This window comes from Desmodus rotundus, chromosome 9 (assembly GCF_022682495.2).
Source record: "Desmodus rotundus isolate HL8 chromosome 9, HLdesRot8A.1, whole genome shotgun sequence".
Taxonomy (NCBI): Eukaryota; Metazoa; Chordata; class Mammalia; order Chiroptera; family Phyllostomidae; genus Desmodus; species Desmodus rotundus.
The window spans coordinates 44,472,511-44,495,368 of NC_071395.1; the positions used below are offsets into that span (position 1 = coordinate 44,472,511).

General features: G+C 42.7%; 1 protein-coding gene across 6 annotated transcripts in view; it reads left to right on the top strand.

The window, feature by feature from the left end:
* Positions 1-22,858, top strand: part of LOC112301435 (adhesion G protein-coupled receptor E2-like) — a 50,349-nt gene that overhangs the window by 13,799 nt on the left and 13,692 nt on the right. For 2 of the 6 annotated variants that reach the window (XM_071219207.1, XM_045192597.2), the window contains 7 exons: positions 3,047-3,202; positions 3,477-3,632; positions 3,890-4,012; positions 4,179-4,370; positions 5,281-5,327; positions 5,448-5,525; positions 5,943-6,120. In XM_071219207.1, the coding sequence (XP_071075308.1) occupies positions 3,047-3,202; positions 3,477-3,632; positions 3,890-4,012; positions 4,179-4,370; positions 5,281-5,327; positions 5,448-5,525; positions 5,943-6,120 (930 nt within the window). The remainder of the gene's footprint in view (positions 1-3,046; positions 3,203-3,476; positions 3,633-3,889; positions 4,013-4,178; positions 4,371-5,280; positions 5,328-5,447; positions 5,526-5,942; positions 6,121-22,858) is intronic. The other 4 variants (XM_045192594.2, XM_045192595.2, XM_045192596.2 and 1 more) reach the window with 4 other exon arrangements.

Here is a 22,858-nt window from a genome sequence, read left to right on the forward strand (position 1 = left end):
TGATAGGTGGAAAATAGACAGGGGGAGGGTAAAAATATTGTAGGAAATGTAGAAGCCAAAGAACTTATAAGTATGACCCATGGACATGAACTATAGGGGGGGGATGTGGGAGGGAGGGGGGTGGGCAGGATGGAGTGGAGTGGGGGGGGAAATGGGACAACTGTAATAGCATAATCAATAAATATATTTTTTTAAAAAGATAAATAAATAAATAAATGATAGCTTTGCTGGATACAGTAATCTTGGATGTAGGTCCTTGCCTTTCATGACTTGGAATACTTCTTTCCAGCCCCTTCTTGCCTGTAAGGTCTCTTTTGAGAAATCAGCTGACAGTCTATGGGAACTCCTTTGTAGGTAACTGTCTCCTTCTCTCTTGCTGCTTCTAAGATTCTCTCCTTATTTTTAATCTTGGGTAATGTAATTATGACACACCAAGTGCCTTGGTGTGTGCTTGCTTGGGTCTAGCTTCTTGGGGACTCTCTGAGCTTCCTGGACTTCCTGGAAGTCTATTTTCTTTATCAGATTGGGCAAGTTCTTCTTGATTATTTTTTCAGAGAAGTTTTTAATGTCTTCCTCTTCGCCTTCTGGTACCCCTATAATTCAGATGTTGGAACTTTTAAAGATGTCCTGGAGGTTCCTAAGCCTCTCCTCATTTTTTTGAGTTCTTGTTTCTTCATTCTTTTCTGGTTGGATGTGTCTTTCTTCCTTCTGGTCCACACCGTTGATTTGAGTACCAGTTTCCTTCTCATCACTATTGGTTCCCTGTACATTTTCCTTTACTTCACTAATAGCCTTCATTTTTTCATCTAATTTGTGACCAAATTCAACCAATTCTGTGAGCTTCTTGCTTACCAGTGTTTTGAACTGTGCATCTGATAGGTTGGCTATCTCTTCATTGCTTAATTGTATTTTTTTTCCTGGAGCCTTGATCTGTTCTTTCATTTGGGCCTTTTTTGTGTGTTGTTTTGTTTTGTTTTCTCTTGTCTCAATGCAATGGTTACATAGGAAGGGGCAGAGACTTAGGTATTCACCAGAGCAGGGCAACCCTCGTTGCTGAGTTGTGACACTGTATGTGGGGAAGGGGTCCAAGAGGGAATAATAGCACTTGCTCAGCTCTCTGATGGATTTCAGTCACTTTCCCCGCTACCCACAAGCAAAGTGGGCCCTTCTGGTGATGATTCCCAGGAAGTTTGATTTGTGTACATTCTAGGACCCTGTGGGTCTCTCCAATGAACTCTTATGAGTCTGGGAGTTTCTCCCGCTGGTGCCTCAACCCACACAGGTGTTTTCAATATCGGTTTGAGGCTTTATTTCCCCGCAATGGAGCCCTGGGTTGCACAGTCTGTTTCGCTCCTGAATGTTCCTCGTGGTTTATCTGCACGCCAATATGGGACCACCCGCTCCACCAGCTGCCACCTTGCCATATTCTCCTGCCACCACCTTGCCTCAAGTCCTCTCCTCCTAGATGCCCATCTCCACCCCTCCTACCGGTCTGGATGAATGTGTCTTCTTTAACTCCTTGGTGGTCGGACTTCCATACAGTTCAATTCTGGTTGTTTTTTGTTTTTAAATTGTTGTTGTCCTTCTTTTGGTTGTCTGAGGAGGCACAGTGTGTCTACCTATGCCCCCATCTTGGCTGGAAGCCCCCTATATGGTACTTAATATTGAGTGAAAAGTAAGTTTTACTAGGGGAAAGAAAAAGATGTTGAGTAATGCCCAGCCCATTCATGACCCTGGAGGTATTCCTAAAAAGTCCTTTGTGCATTCGTATGTGGATGTCTCATGGATGTTTGTAGACTCAGTGGACATGGAAGAGATCCTGCTGCTACTATAACTGGATCCCAGCTCCTTTCTGGGAGCACACTTCTCAGATTGAGTAATTTCCAGTCATCATGTCTTCCAGAGCCATACACCTAGTTTCAGCTATTTCTCATGCAACTCTACTCCATATCCTTAACCTGGAAGACAGACCTCCAGCCATCGTCACCATCTGAGTGCAGATGCATCCCTCCTGTTTTTTCTCTGACCTAGTGCTGACACCCACAGCCTAGGCCAGGGACCTTAGAAGGAAAACCCATATATTCAAAGAAGAAACTTTGATCTGAAAGAGACCAGCTGAGAGTCCTATAAGGTTCTAAAGTCTTTGGTTCCCTGCATTTTGATTCACTCTTGTGTATGTGTTGCCATTGTCCCTGCCATTGTTTTTAGCCAACAGTGTCCAGCCCTTGCTCATTGGGTCCCTGAGCTACCCAAAGGGGACCTGGGTCATTGGCATCTCTTCCTGCCTCAAGTTCAGAGAACAAGGAGAGAAGATGCCAGAAAACACTGCAGTGACTCAGATGTGAATGGCTTCATGCTGCTTCCTCATTTCACATCTGTGATAGGCTCTGATAAAGGGGAACTTCCTCCGTGGGTGGAGATGATAAGACTCCCCTAAGAGAGACATCCTAGGGCATCTTCAAAAGAGCAGACATTGGGAGTGGGGAGAGGGCCTGACAAGGAGGGTGTGGTTCACTTGGGCCACTCTGAGTAATGGGAAGTGGAGGCCTCAATGGGCAGGGGCCAGACACCTGGCTCTATCTTCAGGTGTGAATGATGATGTCACTCTGGACAGCCCCCAGCCATGACTCCCTCCACAACCTCAGCCCTGAGGGTGGCCTTCACTGCCACACTCACCCTGACTGGAGGCCACTCCCAGGTCCCCAGTGGTACAAACACCGTGACAGTAGAGGGTTTGTAGCCTGAATCAGTGCCTCCATCTACCCCTCAAAACCTAGAAGGGGGGATGCAGCCCTCCTTCCTACCCCATCATGACACAACAGAGTGCCTGAGTCTAGATGCCTTCAGGGCAGCCAGACAGCAGAGATGAGCAGAGAGGTCAGCCAGCTCTGCAGCAGCTGGCTCTACCCAGCCCAGCCCAGCCCCGGGAGTGCCACCCTGGACCCATGTTCTGTCCTACCCATGACAGTGTCTGGCTGGGGGCCAGGGCCTCTGTCCTATGGGAACTCACAGCATGGGGAAGTGACCCTTGTCCTGTTTTTTTCAGACATCAATGAATGTGGACCACCCTCAACAGTGTCCTGTGGAAAACTAGCAGACTGCCAGAACACGGAGGGGAGCTACTATTGCATGTGTGACCCAGGATACAAGCTTCTTTCTGGGGCAACAAAATTCAGTAATGAGAGTCAGAATACATGTCAAGGTAAGAATGACCCTGCATCCTCCATCTCTTTGTCCCTGCAGTTTGGAGTCAACAGTCCCACTTTCTTCAGGTATTAGAGCACCATCCAGGGCACCTACCTGGTTATCTGCCCTCTCTGAACTAAAGGCTCAGAACCCTCCACAGGGTGTCACTTCCAGATGTTCAGAATCTCCCTCCTGCCAACCTGGAATCTTATTTTTATAAAACAAGAGGGGGAGTGGTATTAAGATACTTCATAATTTGGGAGGTGATCCTTTGTTTTCTTGTGTTCCAGACATCAATGAATGCGAACCACCCTCAATGGTGTCCTGTGGAAAATTCGCCAACTGCCAGAACACAGAGGGGAGCTATTACTGCAGGTGCAACTCAGGATATAGGCTTCATTCTGGGGCAACAGTGTTCTGGAATGAAAATGAGAACACATGTCAAGGTAAGAAACTCCCCGTGTTTTCCACCTGCTTGTCTGTGAAGTTTTAGGTCATTTGCCCCCCTTTCCACAACATAAGAGAGTGGTCCTACTTAGTCGCCTGCCCTCTCCAAAATCCAAGGCCCAAAACCCTCCACAGAAAGTCATTTCTGGAAGTTCAAAGTATCCCTTCTGCCTTTCTGGCATCTTATTTCCATAAAACAAAAGAGAGGGGATGACATTCAAAACTCCTCAGGAGCTCATAGTACGTTGTGTTCCAGCACAATATCCATCCTCTCCACTGGTACCAGTGACTGCCAGACCGGGACCTTCCCCTACTGCAGCACACGTGAGCTCGGCCACACTGTACAGACTCTCAGACCTCCTGGCCTCTGATAGACCCAGTAAGTTTGTCCAGAAACACAAGAGTGGGGGTTCTAGGGCAGGCCCATCTTCCCTGGCCAGCTCTGTTCCTGACCAACAACCCCCACACCCTGTCCCCACTTCTCAGCTGCTCAGACTCCATCTATTTCTAAGGGATGCCCTTGAACCAACCCCCAATAATTTCAGCTCACCACATGAGGACAACGCAGATGATGAGGACCCAGAAGAATGTTGGGTCAGGTCTGAGCAGGACAACACGGACCCCACCACACAGACGCAAATTTGAAGAGTCACATAAATGGAAGAGGTTCCCATCTGAACCAGGCTACAACAGAGGGCACCATTGGGGACAGCTGCCTCGCTCACAGGGGTACACAGGTCTGTGTCCCTGGTGGGAGACCAAAAGGCCAGAGCACAGAAACATCTGCCACCCCTCACCCATCATACCCACTCCCCTCTCCAGCCAGCCAGCCCTCGCCTCCGTGGGTCTTCCTCAGACATGGATTCTGGCCACTCCCTGCCAGTCTAGGGGATGTCTTCTTAGGAATGAGAAAAAGGCACCAGGGATGCCTGGCTGGACATCAGCCCCCCATGACCAGACTTGGTGCCACTGTCTGAGTGGCCCTGTGTTGTCCAGCAACTTCTTCATTCTCCCTGCCCCTGTACTATAGCCTCATCTGTGGAGGGCCTGCCTCAGGGATAGTTCTTGGGCCATCTCTCTCAAGATTTCTCAGGGTTGTCATTGAGGGGGAACCACTGTCCTGACAGTGTCAATGGGAATTCAAGGAGAACTCAGCCAGTGAGCAGCCACTCTTTGGGAATTAGGACAAAGGCCATTATGGAAACCCAAGATGGGTCCTGCTGGTGAAATGCAGCATTTCCTTTCTAGTCAGTCCCCAAGAAGACCCACTCTGTCTCTGTCCCCCACCCCAGCTGGGAGCTTCCCAGGGGAACTGAGGGTACTGGGGGCAGTAGACAGGCAGGAATTAGGCTGATTCCATCCACATCCAGACAACAGAGCATCTAGGCCACCACATTACTATGCTATAAGGCCTCCATGTGAATAGGAAAAGGGGCCCACTAACTGGTGGGGAGGAAAGTGTAGGACAATGGGTTCTTCTACATGCTCCCAAGCCAGGGTCTGTGAATTATCAAATGACAATCTGGGAAGGTACCTGGCCAGACCTGACCTCAGACCTGTCAACAGACTCCACCTCCAACACACACACACACACACACACACACACACACACACACACCAAATGAACTGTTGTTCTTTCTGCACCAGGGACATCCTTCCCCATCTGGACTGCACCCCCTAGAATCAACAGCAAGGTGAGTGGCTCCAGCAGAAACCAAGAGGCAGGAAATACCTCCATATTGCCAGCCTAATTTCCCCAAGTTCCCCCATTCACCTGGGAGTCTCTCTGACCATCTCATCTCCCTTTGCCCCAGCGGTATTCCCGATTCGTAATAGAAATTAATGATTTGGGCAGAAACTTCACATCATCCTCAGCTACAGACACCATCCAGGTAAGGACACAGCTCAAGGGAGGCAGGTAGAGGCATCTCATAGAGGACTGGGGAAACCTTGGTCTGGGAAGAGACAGACCCCAACACAATAGTGCCTGCTCTGAGTCCCCACCTCTCCTGGGTGGGTGGGAAGAGCAGACATGCAGAATTTGTACTCACTTTTAGACACCATGTGCACAGATTAGCATCTTTCCTCTCGCTGTTCCTGCCCTTTGATTTTACATCAATATTGGAATTCATGAACAGGGATGACCTCTGAGTGGCTGGATTACAGGGGCAAAGACCCAGGGAATCCCATCCAGTACCATTTTTAACTCCAAATAATCTGTTCTCTGTGGCTGAGTGGGTAGAGTCTTCCCATAGCTCCTCTGGTGCAATATCCACTGGTCCTGTGTCCCCAACTCCCTCCCACCCAAGAACATCATACAGGTGGTTGACGGCCTACTGGAGAACCCTGAAGACTTGAAGACCTGTCCCCACTCAGAGCAGCACTCTGTGGCCACTAACCTACTCCTTAACATGGAGCATGTCTTGAGAGAGCTGAGCAAGGCCCCACCAAATGAGTCACTGACCTTTAATGCAGCTGGAGGCACAGGTAAGTACTGGGGTCTGCCCCTGGCTCTGCTCTGTCCATTCTCTACCTCATTCCTCCCCCAACCTCACTGCAGCTGAGTGACCACACTTGAATCCCAGGATTATTCTCATAAACAAATTAAAATAAAAGCTTAAAAATAAATGAATAAATTATGCAAGGTGAAATAAGTCAGACAGAAACAAATACTTAATGATATCACTTGTATGTGGAATCTAAAAAACAAACTCATAAATACAGAGACCAGATTGGTGGTTGCCAGAGGCAGGGGGTGAGGGGTGGTTGAAATGGATGAAAGGAGTCAAAAGCTACAAACTTCTAGTCACAGAATAAATAAGTCTTGGGGATATGTAATGCACAGCATGACAACTATAGTTAATAACTATGTATTACGTATATGAAAGTATCTACGTGAGTAAATCTTAAAAGTCCCTATAACAGGGAACCAAGATGGCGGCGTAGGTAGACACACTGCGCCTCCTCGCACAACCAGAACTGACAGAGAATCGAACAGCAAGGGGACCAACACCAAGGAAATAGAAAATAAACATTCATCCAGACTGGTAGGAGGGGTGGAGACGGGCACCGGGGTGGAGAGGACTCGCGTGGCTGTGGCGGAATGTGGGACAAATGGCACAGGCAGTCCGAGCACTAGCAGACCCTGCAGCCCCACATTTGCACAGATAAACCCAGAGGGCCGGTCTCAGAGTGGCGGAGAACGGGGCAGGCAGAGCAGTGGGTAGCACCCCGCGGCACCACATTCGCCCACAGATAAACCTGACGAACGGCGGGCAGCGAAGCCGACCGCACAACCCAGGGCTCCAGATAGGGGGAAATAAAGCCTCAAACCTCTGATTGAAAACGCCCGTGGGGGTTGGAGCAGCAGCAGGAGAGACTCCCAGCCTCACAGGAGAGGTCGTTGGAGAGACCCACAGGGGCCTAGAGTGTGCACAGGCCCACTTACTCGGGAACCAGCACCAGAGTGGCCCAGTTTGATTGTGGGTATCGGAGTGAAAGATTGAAATCCGGAGGAGAGTGAGGCAGGCGCCATTGCTCCCACTTGGCCCCTCCCCCACGTACAGCATCACAGCATAGCGACCAGCGCAACCCCGCCCCAGTGAACACCTAAGGCTCCACCCCTTAAAGTAACAGAGGCACCAAGACAAACAAAAAAAAATGGCCCAAATGACAGAACACTTCAAAGCTCCAGAAAAAATACAACTAAGCGACGAAGCGATAGCCAACCTATCGGATGCACAGTTCAAAGCACTGGTTATCAATATGCTCACAGACTTGGTTGAATCTATTCGAAAAACAGATGAAAAAATGAAGCCTATGCTAAGAGAAACAAAGGAAAATGTACAGGGAACCAATAGTGATGAGAAGGAAACTGGGACTCAAATCAATGGTGTGGACCAGAAGGAAGAAACAAACATCCAAACAGAAGAGAATGAAGAAACAAGAACTTGGAAAAATGAGGAGAGGCTTAGGAACCTCCCGGACGCCTTGAAACGTTCCCACATCCGAATTATAGGGGTGCCAGAAGGAGAAGAGGAAGAACAAAAAATTGAAAACTTATTTGAACAAATAATGAAGGAGAACTTCCCTAATCTGGCAAAGGAAATAGACTTCCGGGAAGTCCAGGAAGCTCAGAGAGTCCCAAAGAAGCTGGACCCAAGGAGGAACACACCAAGGCACATCATAATTACATTACCCAAGATTAAATGCAAGGACCTACATCCAAGATTACTGTATCCAGCAAAGCTATCATTTAGAATGGAAGGGAAGATAAAGTGCTTCTCAGATAAGGTCAAGTTAAAGAAGTTCATCATCGCCAAGCCCTTATTATATGAAATGTTAAAGGGAGTTACCTAAGAAAAAGAAGATCAAAAATAGGAACAGTAAAAATGACAGCAAACTCACAGTTATTAACGGCCACACATAAAACAAAAATGAGAGCAAACTAGGCAAACAACTAGAACATGAGGGTTGTCAATAAGGGAGTGGGAGGGGGAGAGGGGGGTAAAGGTACAGAGAATAAGTAGTATAGATGATAGGTGGAAAATAGACAGGGGGAGGGTAAAAATAGTGTAGGAAATGTAGAAGCCAAAGAACTTATAAGTATGACCCATGGACATGAACTATAGGGGGGGAATGTGGGAGGGAGGGGGGTGGGCAGGATGGAGTGGGGTGGGGGCGAAATGGACAACTGTAATAGCATAATCAATAAATATATTTTTTAAAAAAGTCCCTATAACAAATCTTAAAAATTTAGTAACTATGTATAATGACCAATGTTAATTAGACTTATTGTGGTGATCATTTTGCAATATATATGTGTTGAACCACTTGAACACCTGAAAGTAATGTCAATTATACCTCAATAAAAGAGAAATGAATACAACTATAAATAATATATATTTTCATTATAAAATTAATTATGAACAGATGAAATAAAGATAATGAAGAATTTAAAATACAAAAGGCTTCAAAAGAGAATAATTTATTTCATTTTAAAGAATATATATTTAATAGTACTTCATATTTAAAATGATTTGTCTTATTGATGTAAAATTCACATCACATAAAGGTCACCATTTTAAACCAATTATACAATTCAGTGGCATTTAGTACATTTGGAGCTGTAATCATCATCTCTTCATCTAACATATTTTCATCATTCCAAAACTAAACACAGTACCCACTAAACAGTTGCTCCTCATTTCTTCCTCCTACAGCCCCTGGCAACCACTTATCTGTTTTATGTCTCTATAGACTTGCCTATTCGGGACACTTCATATAAATCGAATCATTAAATACATTACTTTATAATTTAGCTTCTTTTGCCTAACAATGTTTTCAAGTTTCATCTATGTTGTAGCATGTATTGTCAACAGATGATACTTGGAGCCAATTCAAACACCAACAGGAATCCCCAATTTGGGGTGTGGTAAAGAAGAAAACTATTCAGTGCAAAATAGTTCAGTTGTGATACAGCAAGGCTGTGAAAACAGCACTGCTGCAGGACAGCCCTGGGGCCAGGCCCCTCTCCAGCTAAACATCCCTTCTGCTCCTCAGTGGTCTGCTCTGCTCTGCTCTGCTCCACAATGTGCAGGCCTGCTTTATTCTGCCTCAGTGAGACACCTTCAGTTTTCAGCTCAGCCAGGGACACACAGCCCAGGAAATAAGAAGGCTTATATGTACAAAAGTCCTCACCCCCAGTTTCTGATTGTTCCATTCTCATGCAAATAAGGATGCCAAATCCATACAGTTTGATTGATCCAAAGGGTACTGTCCTAATTGGTCAGAATCGAGACAGTCTGATTGGTTGCCACTGGGCAGCCTTGACTGGATGGGGAAGCCTCAATCCTATTGGTTGAAATAGGATTCCAGGAATCCTTTATAAGGGCTGGCTCAGCTGGCAGGCATTTTAGGGCAGAGACAGGCACTTTAGCACAGAGTCCGGTCTGTGATGTGCAGTTTGCCTGAGAGGCTCCTGTGTAGGAATGGCTGCTAGGCCTCTGCTTTTCTTTAATTTGAGCCCAGTTAGCTACCAGGAGCCCTTCTTAGTAGGTGTCTTTTGTTCCTCAGGGTTCACAGTATCATATTTCTTTCCTTTTTATGGTTGAATTAATATTCCATTGCATATGGATATATCACCTTTTGCTTATCCATTCATCCATTAATAGACATGTAGGTTGTTGCCTCCTTTTGACTATTGTGAATAATGCTAATATGAATATTGGTGTACAAGTTTTGTCTGAATAACTTTTTCAGCTCTTTAGGGTACATAACTTAGGATGAAATTTCTGAGTGATGTGGTAATTCTGCATTCAACGTTTTCGAGGAACCACAAAACTGTTTTTCCAAAATGCCTCTTCCATTTACATTCCCACCAGTAATTTACTAGAGTTCCACATCCTCAGAAACACTTGTTACTTCCATTTTTTTTTATATAGCTTTTCTAGTATATGTCAGGTGACCTCATTATGTTTTGTTTTGCATTTCCCTAATGACTAATGCTGTTTAACATTTTTACCTGTTATTTTTGAACATCTGTGTATGTGTTTTGGATAAATGTCTGTTCAAGTCCTTTGCCTATTTTTAAATTTTGGTTGTTGAGCTGTAAGCATTTGTGATATATTCTAAGAGGATACCCTATAAGATACATGATTTGCAGCTGTTGTCCCAGTCTATAGGTGGTCTTCTCACATTCTACACAGTCTTCACCTAAAGAACAGATGCTTTGGGTATGATAAAGTCCACTTTATCCATTTTTTTCTTTTCTTGCGTGTGATGAGGTATCATATCTAAGAATCCATTTCCAACGTCAACATCACGAAGATTTGCCCGTATTTTTTTTCCTAGTTGTTCTAGTTTTAGGTACTAAATATAAATCTTTGACTCATTTTAAGTTAATTTTTGTTTAGTGAATGAGGTAAAGTACCAACTTCTTTTTGTGTCTATGGATAACCAGGTGGCCAAACACCACCTGTAGAAGAAACTACTCTTTCTACAGTGAAGGATTTTGGCACCTCTTGTTGAACATTTATTGACCATAGACAAGTGAGTTTGCTTCTAGATTCTCAATTCCATTTTGATGTCTATCCATATGCTAGTACCATACTGGTTTATTTTTTTTAAGTGTATATATAACATTTATTTGTTATTTTTTTAATTACAGTTGACATTCAACATTATTTTTTATTAATTTCATGTATACAGCATAGTGGTTAGACATTTATATAATTTATGAAGTGATCCCCTGATAAGTCCAGTACCCACCTGGCACCATACATAATTATTAAAATATTATTGACTATATTCCCTGTGCTGTACTTTACATTCCTGTGACTATTTTGTAACTACTAATTTGTACTTCCCAATCACCCTTTCGCTTTTTCATTCAGTCCCTTAATTAAACCTCTCCCCATACAGCAACCATCAGTTTGTTCTCTGTATCCATGAGTCATGTTCTGTTTTGTTTATTTTGATCTTGAGATTCCACATTAAAGTAAAGTCATATAGTATTTGTCTTGCTCTGCCTGACTTATTTGATTTAGCGTAATACCCTCTAGGTCCATCCATGTTGTCACAAATGGCAAGATTTTATTTTTTGGCTAAAAAAGATTCCATTGTGTATATGTACAACCTTGTCTTTATCTATTCATGTACTGATGGGCACTTAGGTTACTTACATATGTTACTCACAGTAATATTGCAATGAACACAGTGGTCCATCTATCCTTTCAAATTACTACTTTGGATTTCTTTGAATAAATACCCAGAAGTAGAATTGCTGAGTTATAAGGCAGTTGTATTGAATTTTTTTTTAGAAACTTCTACTGTTATAGTGGCTACACCAATTATACCACCAACAATGCACAAGGGTTCCCTTTTTTCCACATCCTCACCAAAACTTATGGATTGTTGACTTATTGATGATAACCATTCTGACAGGTGTGAGGTAATATCTCATTGTGGTTTTAATTTGCATTTCTCTGATGATTAGTGATGTTGAGCACCTTTTCATATGTCAGTTTATCATCTGTTTGTCCTCATTGGAGAAATGTTTGTCACATTCTCTGACCATTTCTGAATTGGATTATTTGTTTTGTTTTGGTGTTGAGTTGTATGAGTTCTTCATAAATTTTGGATAGTAACCCCTTACCAAATGTATCAGTAGCAAATATCTTTTCCCAGTCAGTAATTTGTCTTTTTGTTTTGTTGATGGTTTACTTTGCTGTGCAAAAAACTTTTTAGTTTGATGTAGCCCCATTTGTTTATTTTTTCTTTTGCTTCATTGGCCTGAGGAGATATATCACAAAATACTACTGTGAGTAATGTCAGAGAGTTTACTGCCTACATTTTCTTTCAGGAGTTTTAAGGCTTTGGGTTTGACACGTAAACCTTTAATCCATTTTGAGTTTATTTTCAGATATAGTGTAAGAAGGTGGTCTACTTTCAATTTTTTGCATGTGTCTGACCAGTTTTTTCAACACCATTTATTGTAGAAATTGTCTTTACCCACTGTATATTCTTGCCTCCTTTGTCATAGATTGATTGACCACATAGTTGTGGTTTTATTTCTGAACTCTCTATCCCATTCCATTGATCTATGTGTCTGTTTTTATGCCAGTACAATGTCATTTTGATTACTGTAAACTTGTAGAAGAGTTTAATATAAGGTAGCATAATACCACCAACTTTGTTCTTCTTTTTTAAGATTACTGTGACTATTTGGGGCCTTTTGTGATTCAATATAAGTTTTAAAATGTTTTTTTCTAGTTCTGTGAAAAATGCCAAAATTGGTATTTTTGGTATTTTTTAATACTAAATTTATCTGGGTGACATTGTTTAATAAGATTATATAGGTTTCAAGTGTACATTTCTATGTTACATGATCTGTATATTGCATTGTGTGCCCACCACCCAAAATCAAATCATCTTCTGTCACCACATAACTGACCCCATTTACCCTTTACTAAGTTCCTTTCCTGACTTCTCCCTGGTAACCATCATACTGTTGTCTATGTCTGTGAGTTTTTGTTTATTTGTTCATATATTGCTTTCACTTTTACATCCCACATGAGTGAAATCACATGATTCTTAACTTTTTCTGTCCAATTTATTTTGCTTAGCATGATTTTCCCAAAGTCCATCCATGTTGTTGCAAATGGTATTTTCTTATGGCTGAGAAGTATTCCATTGTGTATATCTACTACATCTTTATCCAGTCTTATATCAAAGGATGCTTTGTCTGTTTCCATGTCTTGGCCACTGTGAATAATGCTGCAGTGCACATAGGGTTGTGTATATCTTTGCAAATAAACGTTTTCAAATGTTTCAGGTAGATACTTAGAAGAGGGGTTGCTGAATCGTATGGTAACTATTCTCAATATTTTTTAGGAAACTCCATATTGTTTCCCATAGTGGCTGTACAAGTTTACATTCCCACCAACTACATATGAGGGTTTCTTTCTCTCCACAACCTCTCTGACACTTGTTATTACTTGTCTTGTTGATAATGGCCATTCTAACAGGTGTGAGGTGGTATCTCATTGTAGTTTTGATTTGCATTTCCCTAATAGCTAGTAAACTTAAGCATCTTATATCTGTGGTCACTTGTATGTCTTCTTGGGAGAAGTATCTGTTCCAGTCCTCTGCCCATTCTTTAATTGGATTTTTCATTTGTTTGGCATTGAGTTGTATGAGTCCTTTATATATTTTGAATATTAACTTCTTTTGAGAGCCATTAGTTGCAAATATCTTCTCCCATTGGATTGGTTGCCTTTTTTTGTTGATGGTTTCATTTGCTTTGCAGAAGCGTTTTGTTTAATATAGTTGCATTCATGTATTTTTGCTTTTACTTTTCTTGCTTTGGGGTCAACTTCATAAAATCTTTTCTAAGACCAAGGTCCATAAGTTTAGTACTTATGTTTTCTTCTATGTCATTTGTTGTTTCACATCTTATATTTAGGCTTTTGATCCATTTTGAGTTGTGCCTCCATTTTGTTTAGTTCTTTTCTGGAGTTTTCTCTTCTTTCATTTGTGACCTGTTTCTTTGTCTCCTCATTTTGGCTATTTCTCTGTGTTTGCTTCTATGTATTACGTACATCTGCTATGTCTCCCAGACTTGTCACAGTGGCCTTCTGTAGCAGGTGACCTGTGAATCCCAATGGTGCAGGCTCCCTGATTTCTTGAGGCGGGTGCTCCAGGAGTGTCCCTTGTGTGAGTTGAGTGTGGCTTCCTATTGTAGTTGACTTTTGATTGCTGTTGGCACATCATTGGGTGGGGTTGACCCTCAGGCTGACTGGCTGTGAGGACTGGCCATGATCACAGTGTATGAACTGTTGTGTAGGGGCTGATTCCTTGGTGAGGAATTTGCACCAGTGGGGCTCTGGTGTCTATGGAAACCACCCTTTGGTTGTGCCACTTGTGGAGCTAATCAGGTACTGCTCTGTTGCAGTCTGAAATCAGCCACTAGGTATGTTGGTTCTGGGGCCAGTAATCATCACTGGGCCATCCTGTGGGAGCTACAAATCTATCTATGACTGGTAGCTGTTTGTGCTGAGCCTGGAGTCCTGTGGGGGAGGCCTTTGAACTGAGGCCAGCTGCCACCAAGGATTGCTGCTACTTTCCAGCTGCCTGTTAGGCTCAGCTGCTGAATGAGCCTTTGGCTGCATGGGAGTTGGGTGAGGTGGGGTCTCAGGGAGTCACCAGAATTGGGCGAGTGGTGTTCATTAGGTTAATGCAGATTCAGATTTGGCATCAGTGCTGAGCCTGGGGCTATTCAGCAAAAGGCCCAGGGTGCAATGAGACCAGCCACTGCCTGCCTGGGGCCTGTGGACCGTTGAGAGTTTTTAAGAAAGACTACGGCATGGGCTAAGGCTGCCTGCCTGCCTCTGAGCAGCCTCCAGCAGTGTATGGGTACATGCTGGCTTCTTGCTGCTGAAAGACCCTTTGGCGGGGCGTGAGTTGGGTGGGGCATGGTCTCAGGGAATCCTCAAGGTGGGGTGAGTGTTGTTCACCAGGCCAGTGCAGATTCAGATTTGGTCACGTGGAGGAAGGGCTCAACACAGAAAAGGTGGTGCTTTCCTGCCAGCTGTGTGGGAGGAAGACTCAACACAGAAACAATGGAAGCTGTCCTTCCAGCCCTGGCCCTGAAGCCATACAACTCAGTTTCTCCCTGTATGTCTCTGGCTCCCCTGAGCCTCTCTCCCTCTGCCAGAGCCCAGGGTAAGTGCCTGGAGTATGTGAGTCTGTGTACAGACCCTTTAAGAGGACACCTGGCTTTCCAACAGCCGTTCATCTCACCCAGGTGGACAGAATTTCCGCTGATTCTCACAGACAGATATGGGGGCTTTTCTACCCAGCACTGGTACTTCTGACTTGGGAGCCCAGTGTGGGGCTTGGACTCCTCCCTTTTAAGGGGGAACCTCTGCAGCTGAGACGTCTATCCGAGTTCTCAGCTGCTGTACTGAGTGTGTAGCCAGCTCGTCTCCGCCCCCCACCAGTCTCGATGTGGCTTTTTCTTTATTTCCTTAGTTCTAGGACCTATCTTCAGCTAGTCTTCTGAGGGTTCCAAGTTGATTGTTCTATAATTTAGAAGTAATTTTGATGGGGTTATGGTGAGTAGAGTGTTTACGTACTTTGCCATCTTGACTGGAACTCAGTACCATACTGCTCTGATTACTTTATGTTGGCAGTACGTTTGAAATCAGGAAGTGTGAGTCCTCCACATTTGTTTTTTTTTTATTTTTAAGATAGTTTTGAGTATTTGGGACTCTTGCAATGCCCTATGAATTTTAAGATGATCTTTTTCCTTTCTGTAAAAATAAATAAATAAAATGATGTTACAATACTGATATGGATTAAATTTAGTCTATACATCACTTGGACGACTATTAGCATCTCCGATCCATTAATACAAAACGTCTTTTGATTTATTACAGCTTAAAATTTTTCTCGATAATATTTGTAGTTTTCCACGTACATATTTTGAACTTCGTTAGATTTAAAAATTCCCAATATTTGGTTGAATAATTGTGCATCTCTGTGTATAAGAGATATTGGTCTACAGTTTTATTTTCTTGTGATGTCTTTACTTGACTTTGTTCCCGGGGTACTGGTGACTACTTAGAATAGAATTCTAAGTCATAGAATTACTTAGCATTCCTTCCTCTTTTATTTTATGGAGAACTTTACAAAGGATTAGTATTAATTCTTTCATAAATGTCTGGTGTAACTCACCAATGAAGCCATCAGTTATGAGCTTTATATTTTAAGAAGTTCTTGATTACTGGTTCAATCTATTTACCTGTTATAAGTATGTTCTAACTTCTTATTTCTTAATTCAGTGTTCTATCTAAGAATTTCTACATTTCGTCTAGGTTATTTAAGTTGTTGAATAGCTAGCTGTTCATGATATTCTTTCATAATTCTTTGTAAATCCATAAGATATATATGCCATTATTATGTATACCCAACATTATGTGTAATATTGTTATTATGTGTGCCAAATAATACCATTATATATAAATAATGTGTATTATAAATAATGTATATTATTTATATATAAATATGGTGTTATATAATAAATAGATATTTTACATAGATTAATTATACAATTTATTCAATATAATAGGGTATTATACCAGCTATTGCAGGTGCAATTATTTTTTTTTAATTTTTATTGTATTCAATTACAGTTGTATGCCTTTTCTCCCCATCCCTCCACCCCACCCCAGCTGAACCCACCTCCCTCCCCTACCCCCACCATCCCCCCCGATTTTGTCCATGTGTCCTTTATAATAGTTCCTGCAATCCCCTCTTCCCACTGTCCCCACCCCACTCCCCCCTGGCCACTGCTAGACTGTTCCCAACCTAAATGTCTCTGGTTATATTTTGTTTGCTTTTTTCTTTTGTTTTTTTTCTGTTGTTCCAGTTAAGGGTGAGATCATATGGTATTTGTCCCTCACCGCCTGGCTTATTTCACTTAGCATAATGCTCTCCAGTTTCATCCATGCTGTTGCAAAGGATATAAGCTCCTTCTTTCTCTCTGCTGCGTAGAATTCCATTGTGTAAATATACCATAGTTTTTGGATCCACTCATTTGCTGATGGGCACTTAGGTTGCTTCCAGTACTTGGCTATTGTAAATTGTGCTGCTATGAACATTGGGGTGCACAGGTTCTTTTGGATTGGTGTTTCAGGGTTCTTAGGGTATAATCCCAGCAGTGGAATTGCTGGGTCAAAGGGCAGTTCCATTTTTAGTTTTCTGAGAAAATTCCATACTGTTTTCCACAGTGGCCTCACCAGTCTGCATTCCCACCAACAGTGCACTAAGGTTCCCTTTTCTCCACATCCTCTCCAACATTTGTTTGTGGACTTGTTTATGTTGGCCACTCTGACTGGTGTGACATGGTACCTCATTGTGGTTTTAATTTGCATCTCTCTGATGGCTAGTGATGCTGAGCATCTTTTCATATGTCTCTGGGCCCTCTGTATGTCTTCCTTGGAGAAGTGTCTGTTCAAGTCCTTTGCCCATTTTTTAATTGGGTTGTTTGTCTTCCTGGAGTGCAGTCGTGTGAGTTCTTTATATATTTTGGTTATCAGGCCCTTGTCTGAGGTATCATTGGCAAATATGTTTTCCCATACTGTTGGTTCTCTTTGTAATTTGGTGCTGTTTTCTTTAGACTTGAAGAAGCTTTTAATTTTGATGAGGTCCCATTTGCTTATTCTTTCTTTTATGTCCCTTGCTTTAGGGGATATGTCTGTGAGGATGTTGCTGCGTGGAATGTCTGAGATTTTCCTGCCAATGTTTTCCTCGAGGACTTTTATGGTGTTACAACTTATATTTAAGTCTTTTATCCATCTTGAGTTTATTTTCGTGTATGGCGTAAGTTGGGGATCGAGTTTCATTTTTTTGCACGTAGCTGTCCAGATCTCCCAACACCATCTGTTGAAGAGGCTGTTTTTGTTCTATTTTATGCATCTGCCTCCTTTGTCAAATATTAATTGACCGTATAGACTTGAGTTTATTTCTGGGCTCTGTGTTCTGTTCCATTGGTCTATGTGCCTGTTTTTATGCCAGTACCAGGCTGTTTTGATTACAGTGGCCTTGTAATACAGTTTGATATCAGGTATTGTGATCCCTCCTGCTTTGTTCTTCTTTCTCAAAATTGCTGCAGCTATTCGAGGTCGTTTATGGTTCCATATAAATTTCTGAAATGTTCGTTCTATATCTGTGAAATATGTCATGGGTACTCTAATAGGGATTGCATTGAATCTATAAATTGCTTTGGGTAGTATGGCCATTTTGATGATGTTAATTCTTCCAATCCATGAGCATAGTACATGCTTCCATTTGTTTGTGTCTTCCTTAATTTCTTTCTTCAATGTTGTGTAGTTTTCCGAGTACAGGTCTTTTACCTCCTTGGTTAGGTTTATTCCTAGGTACTTGATTTTTCTTGTTGCTATATCAAATGGGATTTTTTTCCTGATTTCTGTTTCTGCAGTTTCGTTGTTGGTGTACAGGAATGCCTTTGATTTCTGAGTATTGACTTTGTATCCAGCTGTTTTGCCAAATTCATTTATTAGTTCGAGTAGTTTTTTGGTGGAGTCTATAGGATTTTCCATGTACACTATCATGTCGTCTGCAAACAGTGACAGTTTCATTTCCTCCTTTCCAATTTGGATGCCTTTTATTGCTTTTTCTTGTCTGATTGCTGTGCTAGGACTTCCAATACTATGTTGAATAGGAGTGGTGAGAGAGGGCATTCTTGTCTTGTTCCTGATCTTAGTGGGAAAGCTCTAAGTTTTTGTCCATTGAGTATGATGTTGGCTGTAGGTCTCTCATATATGGCCTTTATTATGTTGAGGAATGCTCCCTCTATTCCCACTTTGCTGAGTGTTTTTATCATAAATGGGTGCTGTACCTTATCAAATGCTTTTTCCACATCTATTGATATGATCATGTGATTTTTGTCTTTGCTGTTGATGTGATGTTTTATGTTTATTGATTTGTGAATATTGTACCATCCTTGCATCCCTGGGATGAATCCCACCTGGTCATGGTGGATGATCTTTTTAATGTATTGCTGGATGCGGTTTGCCAATATTTTGTTGAGAATTTTAGCGTCTATGTTCATCAGAGATATTGACCTAAAGTTTTCTTTCTTCGTTGTGTCTTTATCTGGTTTTGGGATTAGGATGAGGCTGGCTTCATGAAAAGTTTGGGAGTCTTCCATCAGTTTGGATTTTTTCGAATAGTCTGTGGAGGATAGGGGTTAGCTCTTCCTTAAATGCTTTGTAGAATTCTCCTGTGAAACCATCTGGTCCAGGGCTTTTGTGTGATGGGAGTTTCTTGATGACTGCTTCAATTTCCTTTGCTGATATTGGTCTGTTCAGGTTTTCTGCTTCTTCTTCAGTCAGTTTTGGAAGATTATATTTTTCTAGAAATGTGTCCATTTCATCTAGGTTTTCAAATTTCTTAGCATATAGGTCTTCATAGTAATTTCTTACGATCCTTTGTATTTCTGTGGTATCAGTTGTAATCTCTCCACTTTCATTTCTAATTCTGTTTATTTGGATCCTCTCTCTTTTCTTCTTGGTAAGCCTACTTAAAGGCTTGTCGATTTTGTTTATCTTTTCAAAGAACCAGCTCCTGGATTCATTGATCCTTACAATTGTGCTTTTGGTCTCTATGTCATTTAGTTCTGCTCTAATCTTGGTTATTTCCTTCCTTCTGCTTGCTCTGGGCTGTCTTTGTTGTTGTTCCTCCAGTTCTTGTAGGCGTAGGGTTAGGTTGTTTGTTTGAACTGTTTCTATCTTCTTAAGGTAGGCCTGTATTGCTATGAACTTCCCTCTCAGGGCTGCCTTTGCTGTGTCCCATAGGTTTTGGGTTGTTGTGAGTTCATTTTCATTTGTTTCCAGAAAGTTTTTGATTTCTTCCCTAATCTCGTTCTTGACTCATTCATTGTTTAATAGCATGCTATTCAGTCTCCATGATTTTGAGTGTTTTGGGTTTTTTCCTTTGGGGTCGGTTTCTATTTTCAGTCCCTTGTGGTCAGAGAAAATGCTTGATATGATTTCAATATTCTTGAATTTGTTTAGGCTTGCTTTGTGTCCTATTATGTGGTCTATCTTTGAAAAAGTTCCATGGACACTTGAAAAGAAGGTGTATTTTGCTTCGTTGGGATGAAAAGCTCTATATATATCAGTTAAGTCCATTTCCTCTAGGGTATTGTTAAGTGACACAATATCCTTCTTGATAGTTTGTTTGGAAAACCTGTCCATTTTTGATAGTGGGGTGTTAAAGTCCCCTACTATAATTGTGTTGCTGTCAATATCTTTCTTGAACTCCTCCAAGACTTTCTTAATGTACTTGGGTGCTCCTATGTTGGGTGCATGTATATTTACAATGTTTATGTCTTCTTGGTGGATTCTTCCTTTGAGTAGTATGAAGTGACCTTCTGGGTCTCTCTTTATGGCCCTTCTTTGGAAGTCTATTTTGTCTGATATCAGTATTGCTACCCCTGCTTTTTTTTCCTGTCCGTTTGTTTGGAAAATTTGTTTCCAGCCCTTCACTTTCAGTCTGTGTAAGTCTTTTGTCCTGAGATGGGCCTCTTGTAGGCAGCATATGTGTGGGTCATGTTTTCTTATCCATTCAGCTATTCTATGTCTTTTGATTGGAGAATTTAATCCATTTACATTTAAGGTTATTATCGATAGGTAGTTATTCATTGCCTTTATTCCTACCTGTGTTCCTCTGTCCTTCTCTTTTCCTTCCTTTCCTTAAAGCAGTCCCTTTAGCATCTCTTGCAGAGCTGGTTTGGTGGAAGTGTATTCTTCTAGACTTCTTTTGTCTGGGAAACTCTTTATTTGGCCTTCTATCTTGATTGAGAGCCTTGCTGGGTAAAGTAGCCTTGGTTGCAGGCCTCTGGTTCTCATTATTTGGAATATTTTTTGCCATTCTCTTCTGGCTTAGAGCGTTTCCATTGAGAAGTCAGTTGCTAACCTTATTGGGGCTCCCTTGTATGTTACTTCCTTTTTCTCCCTTGCTGCTTTTAAGATCCTCTCTTTGTCTTGGAAATTTGCCATTTTAATTATGATGTGTCTTGCAGTGGGTCTCTTTGGGTTCCTCTTGCTTGGGACTCTCTGTGTTTCCTGGATTTGGGTGACTTTTTCTCTCCTCAGATTAGGGAAATTTTCCATCATTACTTTTTCAAACAGGTTTTCTATCCCTTGCTCTTCTTCTTCTCCTTCTGGTATTCCTATTATACGGATATTGTTACCTTTCATGTTGTCCTGCATTTCCCTGATTGCCTCTTCATTCTTTCTGAGCCTGTTTTCCTTTTCTTGCTCTTTCTGGGTGTTTTTTTCTACTGTGTCCTCCAGCTCGCTGATCCGATCCTCTGCTTCATCAAGTCTGCTTTTAATTCCTTCTACTGTGTTCTTCAATTCAGAAATTGTATTCTTCATTTCCTCTTGGCTCTTGTTGATATTTTCTATTTCCTTTTTCATGTTGATATAGCTTGCAGTGAGTTCATTGTAGTTTCCCTGTAGTTTCTGGTAGTTCTCTTTGAGCTCAGAGAGCTCAGTGAGCTTCCTGATGACCATTGCTTTGAACTCAGTATCTGATAGTTGACTTGCCTCTTTTTCATTTAACATTCTTTCTGAGGCTTCCTCCTTTCCTTTCATTTGGGAATTGTTTCTTTGTCTTCCCATTGTTTGTGAGACTCTACTTGTTAGCCTCTGCTTCTTAAATTCATCTATTCTGACTCCCTGGGTTTATGGTATGAACTTCTATGGTAGAATGCCAATGGGATTCAGTGGTGCTGTCTCCTTAATCTCCTGTGCTCACTGGTCTTGAGCTGACGTTTATGGTTGTAACACGGGCTAACTCTGGTCTTTTCAGCACTCCAGGTTTTGTTGTCTCACCTGTGGGAAAAGGAGAAAGGGAGAAAAAAAAAAGAAGGGAAGGAGGGGAAAAGGAAATAGAAAAGGAAAGGAAGGAAGGAAGAAGGAATAGAAATTGGAGGCAAGATAAGAAGGAATTTTAACAAATATTAAAATAAAGGAATAGATAAAAGAAGGCAGGAAGAAGGCATAAAAAAGGTAAAGGATGGGAGGAAGAAGGAATGAAAAAAAGAAAGAAAGAAAGGAAGAAGGAATTCAGGGGGAAAGGAGGAAAGGGGAAAAAAAAATCTTCTGCTGGCTTTAAACCAGTCAGGTTAGTTCTGCTGGTGGTCCTGTCTGTGGAACGGGAGGGGGTGTTTGGAAGGATTGGTTTCACTTTTCTCCCTTCCTGGGCCACACTCTTCGCTGTTGTTCAGCCTGCAGTCCAGTTCCTCATGGTCCTTCTGCTCCCCACTAGGCCTTTAGTTCACCAGTTGTGCTGTCCTTGAGTTGCACCAATTAGGTGCAATTCACACTCTACCTTCTTGTTCTTTGCTGTCTTAGATGCTAGGGGCTCTGAGTGCTGCTATCGGGTAGTTCAGCCCCCTACTGAGTTGAGTCTTTCTGGGGAATGCAGTCTCCCCTAACCCTGCAGCTCCCCTCTGCTGGGTGTTCTGCCTTTGTCCTAGAGAGCCAGTAGGCCCTGCAGGGCTCTGTGCGCAGGTGTTAGGTAGGCGTTGTAGGTGTGGTCCCTGGCAGGCAGCCAGGCCATTGATCATCCAATCCAGCCACTTTGGGCTTGAGTTGCGCAGCCTGCCGATCAGGCGGCTTTGTGCTCGGGACAGCGCAGCCAGCTGATCCAGCCGCTTTGGGCTGGAGTCTCTCGGGCGGTGGGGCCGCTTTGGGACTGAGTCATGCTGCACTCGGGTCCGCCGTTTTGGGCCTGGGGGTGGAGCAGCTAGCCTCTGCTCCAGATGCTCACCCACCTGAGGTTTCAGGTGCAGGCCCCCAGTTTGCTAATCTGCATGAGTGCAACCAGGCTTCAGGTGAGCGCAAGGGCTGCTTATCCCGCGTTCACAGTCCAGGGGCGGAGGGGGGAGGGGCGCCAGGGGCCGTGGCTGCTGCCAAGAGTTCTCTAACTAGCCCCTGAGTGTCTCTATTTTCTTTTTCTTTTTGAGAAATTCTTCCTAGTCAAGCCCCCCTGGTCCAAACAAGCACCTGGCTGCTCACAGCTCAGCCTGGCCCTCTCCCAAGAATCCTGCAGCAGCCCCTGTGCCTGGCCTGGGGCTTCTGCCGCCCTTGTCCCCGTGCTGGTCCCGGGTCCCGGGGACCTTATTGTC